Here is a 12,640-nt window from a genome sequence, read left to right as displayed (position 1 = left end):
TTCCATTTACCAATGCCCATGTTTTGATGAGGCACGCCAACGAGATTTTTTGTTCATTTTTGTTCATGTAAAGAAAAATAGTGCTAATTTTCTTTTTTTAGTCAAATACAATAATTTTTTTTAATAATTAGAAATTTTATCTTTTAGAAAAATATTCAGAAAATTTAAAATATAATTTCTTTTCTTTTATGTTTTATTTGTTTTTTCATTTTCTTTTACCTGTTTATTTTTTTTTATTGTTGAATGTTTGTAGGAATTAATGGGCTGGTGCTAAAAGGAAACGAAATTGGCTGTTTGGGCTGAAATAAAGCATTGGGATGAGTATTAAGAGCTGCAATTAAAAAGCTGAAGCCTTTATGCTGGGAAAATGAAACGCAGCGTTTCATGCTGCTGCAAAGAGGCAAAGCTGATAGGGTTTTCTTTCTTACGTTCATTTTGCACAGAGAGGCTTAAATCATTTGGGGCTTTCTCCCAACTCTCTCACTCGAGCTAGGGTTCGTCAGCGCTGAAGAGGAGAAAAAGTGAGACGCGTTCCATGGATGAAATCGGTAGCTCCAAAGCCCAAATGAAGCCAGCCCAAGAAGTTAATTAGACCAGAAAGATGATGATCGGAAGCTGTTGAACGGGTTGAAGAGCAAGGTCAGAGTTAGTTGGAGTTGGAGGTACTCAATAATATTCCAAAGAATATTTTTGGAGGTACTCAAAAATATAATCCCTCTCTTCCGCCTTCTATTTTCACCTTCCACCTCACCACCATGTACTAATCTTTCTCTTTCTCTCTTCTTCTTCTTGATTTTTGTTTTTCAATTTTATTTTCTTTTTTTTTTCAGAGGCTGGGTTGAGTGTGGGGAATGAGAGAATGGGTAAGGTGTCGTCGAAGGAGAAGACTCGAAGGGTTAAGGCAAGGAGGCAGTCACGGAGCTCCGGGAAAAAGTACCTGAGGCCGGAGACTCTTGCTCAGCTTCGCTGCTCCAAGCTTTCGGAATCAAGGCCTCCATGGTTTCGTCAACGCCTTGCAGGTTTTCTCTCAGGTTTTCTCTCGCTTATCTCTTATCTTTTCTCTTTTCTTTACCGTTCTTGTTTTAATTTCAGATGTCTGTTTGGTTGACTTTGTTTTCTTTGCCGTTCTTTGCCGTTCTTTGCCGTTCTTTGCCGTTCTTTGCTGTTCTTTTCCCTTATCTCAATTTTGTAATGTATTATACTTGGTCTTCTGCTAATGTGTGTTGTGTTTGATTATCATTGCCATAGTGGTTTGAATTTCTTGGTCAGAAAGTTCCTCCTGGATTTCCTGGTTCTCCTTATTCCATACTTTTTAAGACAGTCACTTTTGATCCATCTCCAATGAAACTTATGAATGCATCTGTATATTCATGTAATGACACTTCACTGGGTTGCTCTTGTGGTGATTGTCCTTCTTCATCTGTTTGCGCGGCTCCTGAACCTTCTCCACCCAGCAAAGATCCATGTGCCATTAGAATTGGGTCTTTAAAGGTTGAAACAGCATATGCATATTTTTTTATGATTAATTTTCACTTGCCTTATGACTGAATAAATTCTGCATTTGTTTTCTCTCAAAATTATTGCCTCACTGATCTAGTGCAAAATTTGGTTGTCTACCGAAAAGCTTTCGTTCAACTTTGATGCATGTCATGAAATTGGTTTCTGTGTGATGATACCTACCGGTCAGGTGTGTGGATTTTTCATTAGCCATCTTGTACATTGTATTGGTTTTCGTGTTGTTTGGGTGGGCATTGTTGCAGAGAAGAGGAAGGAGGGGACTCGAATCTAGTGTGGAACCACTGTTGAATCATTCTATGCAATTTCCCTTCCCTTTTATGATAAAGGCAAAGTGTAGCAGAATCAGCACACTGCTTTTTACTAATTTGATGATTAACTGCTTTGCGAAACAAAAGTCTGAGATCTCAATTTCGTATAGGTGCATTAATTCTTGTTTCATCAAACTGTTTAATCATTGACTTATAAATTTCCACTAAACTAATGGTTCATTTATTTGGTACAGTCCGAAGTAAACTTTCTAGGTCGCCTTTCCCATCTTAATCTTGTTAAGCTGTTGGGATACTGTTTGGAGGAAACAGAGCTTCTTCTCGTCTATGAATTCATGCAAAAAGGGAGCATAGAAAACCATCTATTTGGAAGTGAGTGCTTTATTAGATACGACTGTCTTGGCGAGTATATTATCAGTTCAAGCATGAAATAAATTGCCAAATTAAATGTATATTTACAGCTAAAAGCTACATTGTTTTAATTGTAGGGGGTTCTGCCGTTCAACCACTTCCTTGGGACATCAGGCTTAAGATAGCAATTGGAGTAGCTCGTGGTCTTGCATTCTTGCATACATCCGAGAAAGTAATTTACAGAGATTTTAAAGCCTCAAACATTCTGCTTGATGGGGTGAGCTTCGCAATACCCTGACAAATCTTAGCAAAATAAGCTTATATAGTTGAAAATTAATTATTTCGCAAGTTAAAGTTACCATATGCATAAATCAACTCGTAGAAGCTCTCTTCTAGCTTTAAATTTGAAATTTTTAACTTGTACATCAACTGATTTTAGCTTTTGTAGAAGTTTATTTATTTATTTTTTCTTGTTTTTCTTCCTTACAAGTATTTATCAAAGAAGTGTATTTAGGAAAGTATTTACTGAGATGTTTGTCTAAATACACGCATATATTCAATGCTGCCATGTTATGACATATTGATACATGAATGTTTTTCACCTATTTTCTTTGGAAATCGTGTTAGTTTGGTATGTACCATTTGGTGCTCAACTTAATTAGTTTCTGTCATGCTACAGTCCTATAACGCCAAGATATCAGATTTTGGCTTGGCAAAGTTGGGTCCTTCAGCTAGTCAATCTCACGTGACAACAAGGGTGATGGGCACATACGGTTATGCAGCTCCTGAATATGTGGCCACAGGTAATGTAACTCTGTTCTAATATCAGTGCATATTAAGTAAAGCTTAACTTTTTCTCTTTTCAAAACTCTTGTGTAGTCCGATGTTATTTGATGCAACTGTATTGAGCAAAACATTTAAATTGATTGTTAAAGTACTGCACCTTGAGATGGTCTTTGTTTATTATACAGGGCAACTATATGTCAAGAGTGATGTATACGGGTTTGGAGTTGTTTTGGTGGAAATACTAACAGGGCTACGAGCTACGAGCACTTGATTCGAACCGGCCAAGCGGGCAACATAATCTAACAGAGTGGGTGAAACCATACCTTCATGACCGAAGAAAGTTGAAGGGCATTATGGATTCTCGATTGGAAGGAAAGTTTCCATCGAAAGCTGCATTCCGTATAGCTCAGCTTGCTTTAAAATGTCTTGCATCTGAACCCAAACAGCGGCCATCAATGAAGGAGGTTTTGGAGAGTTTGGAGCGAATTCAAGCAGCCAATGAAAAGCCTGTGGAGCCTAAATTACNATCTAATCATNCTCGTCAAGCCCACCAGGCTGTGCACCATCGTTCTCCCCTTAAAGACGGTAGTTATTAGTTTCTCCTGAGAAAACTAATCCCTTTGGTTGTGTTGTTTTGTCTCCATTCAAGAGTTTGCCACTTGTTCATTTGTAATGTATTTCTTGGACTCAGAGATTTGTACGGATAAACTAAACATATATTAGTATTGTAAAGTGTAAATCATCGTTTGTGTTCTGTTTAAACAAATGGCAAGGTCCATGACAACAGTATCAGAAAAGTGGCTGCATTAAAATTGGCGAGTCTTTCTTGATTCCAATGTCTATCATTGTTTACACATATATATCTATATATCAATATCTATCTATCTATCTATATATATATATATATATATATATATATATATATATATATATATATATATATATATATGAGCTGGGGGAAACAGTGATTAGTGACTTCAGCAGCGTCGGGTATGCACAAGTAATTCTTGATGGGCCATCGGTGGTAATTGTATTATAGGTATATGAGTCTTGCAAAGACAGCGGAGATGCCCTGAGGCAAGGTGGATCCAGAGGAGACAAAGAGGAAACACAATAAATTAGTTCTGTAGTATTCTGACAATGCAAATTCCGAAATTTGATTTCAGTAAGCTGAATAACGGGAAGAATGGGTTTACACATGAAGAAGCATCCCCAATTTCTGATAAAATTGTATTTGATAAGGTAGAGAAATTTATAAATCTAAACTCCTCGGCCACTCAGTATCACTGGATCTTTATTCCTAATCATGGCTTTGCAACATGATCAGGTAAAGCAGGGTTTAGGAGGTAGAGTTCGTCTGATTTTGTCTGGAGCAGCACCTTTATCTGCACATCTGGAAGGTTACTTACGGGTGGCGACTTGCTGTCATGTCCTATGAGGATATGGTATGTTCTTTTTAAATATGAAAATCAAACTTATACCATCTTTTTAAACAGAATTAGTTTTAGGATTCTTAATTTTGTAGGTTCTTTACTTTCTAATTTCTGTGATGGTTTTAGATATGTTTTAGGAGGATTATAGGATTGTTTAGAGTAAATTCTTTCCATTGTTTCTGTAAATATGACTCATTCTAGGTTCCTTAGATCTCTTTGACTTTTATTGTCTTGTTTTAGGTTCTTTTCATATTAGATTTTGTTTTAGTCTTTAATTAGTAGTTCTCTTGGGTGTTTTTCGTTTCTTAGGTTCTGTTATAGCTTGTAAATAAAATTACTTTAGGATTTGCTTGTTTTAAGAGTCTTTTCATTACTTAGGTTCTGTTCTTAGTCTTTAGCTAGATAAGGAAGTGTGTAGATTCTTTGTTTAGGAGTTGATTTAGTTCTTTTCTTTTCTGTTGTTTCCTTTTTTAGACTTAACTAGGATTTGTTTAGTTGAATATCATTCCATTTTTAGGTCTGTTATTGCTCCTTTGTTTAGATTCATTCCTTTTTCCTTTTTGGCTGTTGTACTTCTTTGTTTTAGTTTGGTTTAGGTTCTTCTTAGGTTACATATTGTTTTGTCTTATTAGTTGTTTAGATTGTAAATAGCTTTAGGTAATCATGTTTAGGTCTTTCAAGCTTTTTTTCATTCCTTGGTGATTTCACTCAGTTTTTAGCTTCATTTCCTTAGATTAGAGTTGTCAAAAGTAGATTTAGCTTTGGATTTAGGTTGAGGTAGTTCTAGCAATGATTGATTTTTGCAGCTTTAGTTCATTTCAATTCTTTCTTGTGTGATAACATGCATATTTAGGTCTCATTCTAATTTTGCATTGATTCTTTGTTGATGTGGTTGCTCTTGGTATATTTTAAATATGATCTAGGCATTCTTCATTTTCAGTCATAGCCAATTTAGCTTACCCATGTCAGTTTCTTTCCATTGTACCCTCTTTTGAGCTTTAGCCTATTTTCTTGTTTCCATCCATTTCAAGCCTTTCCCCCCACCCACTAATAAACTCTTAGAGACTTGTGAGATGTAGGGAGAAGTCTAGAAATTGGTGAGTGCATGAAAAAGAGNAAGGCCAGAGGTGAAAAAGAAAAAATGATCTGAAAAATCTGGTTTAGTTGAAAAAGAAAGAAACAGGTCTGGAAAGAACAAAAAAATGAGAAAAATAGAAAAGAAAATAAAAGAAAGACCTGAAATGAGTGAAAAATAAAGAAAACCAGANAAAAAGAAAGAAAAATTGGCTGNCCAAAGATTAAGAGTTAGACCTTGTACTGAGTTCTAGATTTCTTCCTCTTTCTTCACACTTCTCCATTTCATTCCAGTTTCCAGTTTTTTTTTTTTTTTTTCTAGTTTTCATTCCATTCCATGTACATTACAAGCCAAATAAAGACCCAGTGATTTAAAAAAACCTTGGGTCAAGCACTGTCATTTAGAGTCTTTACAAAGTTGAGATTTGAGGTTAGCATGTCATGATTGAGTGAAACAGGACAGCCCTAAACAGTTGAGTGATTTGAGTGCATATTGTGCATCCTGTGAGGTTGAGACTGACTGCTACTCTTCCATATGTTATCTTTGCTGTTTTTNATTGAATTAAGCTNNTTTTCATTTGCTAGAATTGTTGAAGCTTGAGTTTAAAGTTGAAAATTCTTTTGTGCAGTTCTGATTAGAGAAATAGGTAGGATTGATGTGATTTGGCAGGTTTGAATGAGCTGTGATAAAGTCTAGAAGTTCCCTGTTTTGTGTTTAGCCTTTCCCTTTTGTAAATTGAGTCTTTTATTTTTCTTGATATTCAAATGACAAATTTGTTGCATTGTATATTAAAACATGAATTATGCCCTTTATTTGCTCCTTAATTTATTCTATGCTGGATTAAGTTTAATGTACTGTGTATCTTTCAAGTACTAGCTCAAATTTTTTACTCTCGATTTTTAGATTTCTCTACTCTAATTTTCATTAAGTTAGAATTTGTGTGTATCCTTTTGGTATTAAAGTATGAATTCGTCATTTACTCCTGTGGACTTCAGGAAGCTGCAAGCAATGATAATGGAAAAGCACCACATTCATAAGTTATTTGTGGTATAAGTTATTTGATAACCATCTTTGGCTGTTTCGTTTTTATTTTATTCTGTTTGCTTATTCCTCTCTTTTCTTAAGGTCACTCCATTGCTTTGTGCTTAGTTGGCCTTGGCACAAAACTTTTCCTTTTTTCCAAAAGCCTCATCCCAGATCAAAGGTTTGTTTTGTATGCAAATGTTAGAGATATTTCTCCTTTCTGTTTGTTCATGTGTGTGTATGATGAAGACACATATACTGGTGGTGAGCTCATATGCCTGTATGTTTTGATTGTCGTATTTTTGTGGTTTGTAGATAAGGCCACTGGTGGACCTGATAAAGGATATTATAAAAGAGAGTAATATAGTTTATTCTTGGCACGATTTTATATCTAAAAGTAAGCATTGGTGTGATTGCTGTGGTCACTGTATTTTTTGTTTTTTCTTTAATATTATTATTTATCAAAATGCTACTGTTGCATGTCACCTTTTTTCTTTTACTGTGCATTTGTGCTAAGATTATTTGACATTCTAAAATTTTAATTGAGGGAACAACTATGCTCAACTGTTACCTGTATTTGGTAATGTTTCTGAAGTTTATGGATAGTTTAGCTACTTATGGTGTTAGAATTTTAATTTTTACTTGATGGGATGTGTACCTCCTTGTATTGTCTCTTAATTTTCTGGAGATAGATGTGGTCTCCCACATTTCAGATTCTATAGTAAGTAATAAGACCCGTACATTGTGCTCATGATGCATCATTAATGAGATGGTTGTGTTGGTTTTTTAAGTTTTCTTTTGCAGTGGTTTTTAAAGTTAAAAAATTTAAGGGTGAAAACTAAATTATGTTCCTAAATCCTAAGTAACAATAACAAGATAATTAGGCATCGAAAAAAATATTTTACCATGGAGATGCTTTGAGAGAAAACTCAGCCCTTTACCAGCTGTATAGAACTAGATCTTTTGCTGTTTTACTGATTTTTAGTGAGTTTCTTTGATCTGCATGCGTATTTAGACGGTATAACCTATTAGAATAAGTTAATTGAGGTGAAAATGCATAAATTATTGGGAGACCAACTCTAAAATCAGTTCTTACATGTTAATAGAACCTAGTGAGTTTTGAGCCTATGATTTCTTTACTGTGATTGCACATAATAAATTATTGGGAGACCAGTTCTAAAATCAGTTCTTACATGTTAATAGAACCTAGTGAGTTTTGAGCCTATGATTTCTTTTGTGTGATTGCACATAGGATATTAGCATCCCAGAACTTGGACTAATTCTCTTTGATACTGTTAAGTAGTGTGATGCACTTATGATAAGATAGAGGCATTCCTTGTTCACCAAGCCCACTAACCAAATAGCCACCTTGATTACACTTGAGAATTAAAAATAATAATAAGAATAATAATGATAATAAATTATTATTATTATTATTATTAGTATTTTTATTATTGTAATTATTATTATTAATATTACTATTGTTATTATTATTATTATTATTATTTTTATTATTATTACAATTATTATTATTCTTATTATTATTATTATTTTTATTATTCTTATTCTTGTTATTATTTTTATTAAAACAAAACTGCAGTTTATGACCCATGACACATTTTGTGCCTCTAAAAAACCCAGATTTTAAAATTCTAAATCTTTAGTCAATGTCGGTCTTGTACTTTGTAATTCTAAATCTGAAAAATTCTTTATTGTAACATATTTTTTTTTCTTCTTCTCGGGTAATCGTTATATTTCTTCTTTGTTTACTTTTATTTATTGAGTTCATGAGGTGGTTATCCTTTTATTTTTGTCAGTGTTTTGGTGGGTTTTGGATTCCATGTTCTCCTTTTTTTTTTTAAGTCTATAACTTCCTTCATTAATTCTTTTGCTAATTTGCTAACAAGTTTTTGATTCTGGTTTAGTTTCTAACATTGGTGTTGTTTGCAGGTGTTGTTGTAGTTACTTTATAATATTAGAGCTACTTTGGTTTGATTCAACTTTTCTTTCCTTTGTTTACAAAAATTATTGACAGAATTTATTTTATCTGGTACTTCTCCTGTATTAGTTCTGTGCATCTGATTGCATAATTTATCTTATTCATAAGAAGGATATAAATGTTGATGATTGATGCTTGATTGCAAGGTTCACTTTTGAAGTAGCTAACAATACCAAATAAGAGTGTTGGTGGTGGTGTTATAGTAGTGCTTGTAGAAAAAGAAAAGGAGGAAATGGAAATGGATATAGCTAAGCTTGAATTTTATTTTATGGGGAAGTGCGTGATTTGTAAAAGTGGCAGCCCTATTATACTGGTTGACCTAAAGAAGGTTTGATGGAGTATCTTCGACTTTTTGTTCTGCTTTTGGGGAAAGGATACTTCTTATATAATCTATTTAAATCACATAAAATGGGAAATGAGTTTTGAGCTGTTTACCTACTTCATTCTTCCTAAAAAATTTTATGATCTCAAATGTAATTATTAATTATCCACAAGTTTTAGTTTCTAAGGCATGTGTAATTATTGTATTACCTTCAGATGAAAATGTGGATCAGGTTATTTACATAATTCATTATGCTTTTGTTATGTTGTTTGACTCTTACCAAGGAACTTCTTCACAATTAGTTTTTTTTTTTCTCAATTCTCCATTTCTATAGTGATGCACGTGCTTTTCTAGAAGAGATCCCGTGTTTGCTGTAAGTACATTGTCAATGATTTTTACTTCCCACCCCCTTCAAATATGTTAATCATAACATGAGGATGTCATATTCCCTTCTTTGTTGTTTGTATAGTTTACATTTGAACTTTCATTTGTAGTTTTAAACTTTTCTTGCAAGTTTCTTTTATTGTTTTAAGTAGATTTCAGTTTTATTTTTGTGTTCTAAAGTTATAGGGATGTTAATTAGGATTTTGTTGTTGTTTTAAGCGTAGTTTTGAGTGTTTGTCCTATTTTAATATTCTATTTCAAATTTAATAGTGTGATTCTTAGTTATTTGTTGTTTTGAGAGGTGGGTTAGTTGTTGTTTTAAGAGTGGTTTTTTGATTTGATTTTAATGAGTATTTCATAACTGTGGGTTAGATTTGTTGCATGTTTCTAATTCATTCTTTTTAGTTTTAGCACATTTTTATGTTTTCACTAGTTAGTTTATTAGCTTTTGCAGATTTGTAGCTTTTGGTTTTATTTTTAGCTCTCTTTTACCATAGAAAAGTTGTTTAAGTGTTTGCATTGCATTTTACTTTTTTGGTTTAGAACAATTTTAGTTTTTAGCCACTAGTTAGTAGGATAATTCTTAATTTGCATAGTTACATTTTAGATTAGTTGATGTTTTGTATTGCATTCAATTTTCCTGCATTTTCTTTTACCTTTTAGACCTTGTATAAGAAGTTTCATTTCACTTTTATTTTAGTGTTGTAGTGGTGTTATTTCTAGCCTAGTTTATTATTGTATTCTGCATAGTCATAAAGAATAGTTAGATTTTAAATGTGGACAGATTTGACCTTTGTTGCTTGGTTAGTCTATACCTTTCTCTATAATTATCTAATTGAGTTGATTCTTTTTGCATTGCATTCCTAATTCTTTGGAGTTTGATGTTCAAACCCCAAAAAATATTCAAGCTGCTCTTTACGCTAAGTGGTTTGGTTCTTTCATTCTTCTCGAAGCTAGGTATCTTCTTGTTCTTTCTATCTCGATTCCAATTCCATGTCGATTCAACCTTTTCTTTTTCTTCAATCTGACCATACCAATCTTTAGTCGATGGATCTGTTGGTGCAAGCGAGTCAGTAAACTTGGGTGGTTATGGAGGGAAACTTGTTTTAAAGAATATGAAATATAAGACCATGGACGACGGTACAATTAAAAAAGGTTGGAATTACATAAGGTTTTGAATTTTGAAAGTAGACGCAAGTTTCTTTTATAATATAGGTGACAATGAGTTTTGGCTGTTTTATTCTTTATAGTTTTAATTTTTAGATACTAATTAGTGTTATATTTCTTTTTTTGCATAGTTGAATTTTAGATTAGTTTTGGTTTTGACTTGCATTCAATTTTTCTGCATTTTCTTATGTCATTTATAACTAGTATATGTAGTTTCACTTCCACTTTCTTAGTGTTTTTCCATTTTCTATTTCTAGCTTAGCTTGATATTTTAATTCTGCAAAATCATAGACAATAGTTAGATTTTAAATCAATTGTTTTTCTGGCCTTATATGCAATATTTAGTTCAGTTGAAAACTAGTGTAGACTTTTATTTCCTGCAGCTTTTGTGCCTCTGCCATACTAGTAGAGTTCCGTTGACTTTTGCTGTTGCAATGCCCTCTGTCCATTTAGTGCTTTTATGTGATATGTAAATGTGTTTAGGCCTTGCAATTGGTTAAAGGTTTATGTTGGACTTTTTTATTCGTGTTAAGATTCAAATTATTATGTAGATTTTGTTGGACATTTATTGTAAGCCTAAAAAAGGTAAAAGCAAAATAGGAAAAATCAAGAAAAGACAGACAAATAAAGTATTTGAAATATATTTTTTTTGTGGTTTTCAATTAGAATTGGCAAATTTGAGTTTGTTTTCTTCTTTGCTTCAGAAAATGAAAGATTTATTTCTCATTGATTTCTATAGGTTTGACACCTAAGAACATTACAGCGTGTGCATCCCCTTTTTCACATGAGAAGACGACACCCGGAAGGAGTCCAAGCACTAAAAGAAAAGGATTGCCCAAATTATGGTCAGTTCACTGTATTTCATTGGGGAGTTTTTATAAAACATTTTGGTATAAACAGTGACCTTGAAATCTGTCAATCTGATTCAATTGACTGGTTATTTTTGTTTTCTTTATCTGTTCTAGAGCTGTGCTAGGTTCTTTTTACTCTATGGACCTTTAATTGTTTGATTGTATTTCTTGGAATTTTGGTTTTTTCCTTAAAATGTAAAAAAAAAAAATTGTTCCTGCTGTGTCCTTGTTCTTGGTGCATTGTATTAGAGGCCTTCACTGGATATTTGTGGCTGGTTTTTACCTTCGATTGTGGTGCTGTTTATGAACAATTTGAAAGGAAGAAGTTAGTGTGAATGGTAGCATTTTAGATGGTGGTGATCTGAAGTATTCTCTAACCCGTGAGCTATCAAGGCTGGATTTTCCTTAAAACATTAAGTTGAGTGCATTAAACAGCAGAGAGAACACCAGTTTGTGAGATTTTGTGGTTGAATTGGCCTAATTTCCTTGGCATAAGAGAGAAAGAGAGTTTGTGTGACTGAGTGCATAGAATTAAAGACTATGAGAAAAAGTGGTTTCCAATTATCGATTTTATGAGTGAATGAATTATTTGAGTCGTTTCTGCTTGTTTATACGAATATAGAATATAAGACCATAGAATATAGAATATAAGACCATAGACGACAGTGCAATGAAAAAAGGTTGGAACTAATAAGGTTTTGAATTTTGGAAGTAGACACAAGTTTCTTTTACAATATAGGTCACAATGGGTTTTATTTATAACTTAGAAATGCTAAATCAACTATGTGCAAAAGAATATAAATATGAGGCAAAACAATTCAACTATGTGCAAAAGAATATAAATATGAGGCAAAACAATTGTTATTCAATTAGCGGCATGTTTGTGTTTTATTTATTTATTTGAAGAACATAAATATCTGAGGCAAAGCAATTGTTATTCTATTAGTGGCATGTTTGTGTTTTATTTATTTATTTTAAAATTTACATAAAGCATGTATCTTCGTTTTAACTCTCTAAGTTTATCTCTTTTTCCAGTCTTACAAGTTTATTTTATTGCATTTTAGCTTCTTATTCTCTAGAAATAGGATAGATTGAAATAGTAAATAAAGTTAAAAAAATTTAATAAAAAGAACTAAAATCAGAGTTTTTTAAAATTAAAGGACTAAATTGTACCTTAGTTTGAAAAAGAGACTAAAACTAAAATCGTCTCAAAGTATAAGGACTAAAAACATATTTAACCCATAAAATTATCATATATCTTATTTTAGTTTTCACTTGATTAAGTTTCATGGATTATTTAAGTATTTTCTCATTACATTGTTTTAATTATTGAATATTTAAAATTTTATATTTTTTTAATTAAATTTCTGTTATTTAACTTTTTTGTTATTTTGGTAACGTGTATGATATTTTATTCTAATATCTCACTTTCTTCGACATTATGAGATTTTATTATTAAATATTA

The 12,640-nt window shown here is 32.5% G+C and overlaps 2 protein-coding genes across 10 annotated transcripts; both read left to right on the top strand.

The window, feature by feature from the left end:
- The first annotated feature begins 347 nt into the window (after positions 1-347).
- LOC106769331 (probable serine/threonine-protein kinase PIX13) lies at positions 348-3,757 on the top strand. Its single transcript, XM_022783651.1, is given in 8 exon segments — positions 348-696; positions 831-1,031; positions 1,249-1,936; positions 2,021-2,156; positions 2,273-2,412; positions 2,815-2,938; positions 3,107-3,177; positions 3,179-3,757. Coding segments are annotated over 5 exon segments (711 nt in total). The 5' UTR covers positions 348-696; positions 831-1,031; positions 1,249-1,936; positions 2,021-2,119; the 3' UTR covers positions 3,518-3,757.
- Positions 3,758-3,886: 129 nt separating this feature from the next.
- Positions 3,887-11,400, top strand: LOC106767394. Of its 9 annotated transcripts, XR_002668710.1 has the most exons (9): positions 3,887-4,163; positions 4,249-4,366; positions 6,425-6,476; positions 6,555-6,633; positions 6,768-6,849; positions 9,108-9,146; positions 10,035-10,114; positions 10,202-10,312; positions 11,064-11,400. XR_002668710.1 is itself a non-coding variant. In XM_022783652.1 (6 exons), exons 2-6 carry the CDS (start codon positions 4,356-4,358, stop codon positions 11,225-11,227), a joined length of 405 nt encoding a protein of 134 aa, XP_022639373.1. In that variant the 5' UTR covers positions 3,887-4,163; positions 4,249-4,355; the 3' UTR covers positions 11,228-11,400. The 9 variants fall into 9 exon arrangements, 1 of the variants encoding a protein (XP_022639373.1); XR_002668712.1 differs by lacking the exon at positions 6,768-6,849; XR_002668714.1 differs by lacking the exon at positions 10,202-10,312.
- The last annotated feature ends 1,240 nt before the right edge of the window (positions 11,401-12,640 follow it).

This window comes from Vigna radiata, chromosome 7 (assembly GCF_000741045.1).
Source record: "Vigna radiata var. radiata cultivar VC1973A chromosome 7, Vradiata_ver6, whole genome shotgun sequence".
Taxonomy (NCBI): domain Eukaryota; kingdom Viridiplantae; phylum Streptophyta; class Magnoliopsida; order Fabales; family Fabaceae; genus Vigna; species Vigna radiata.
This window is presented reverse-complemented; position numbering and strand designations above follow the sequence as displayed.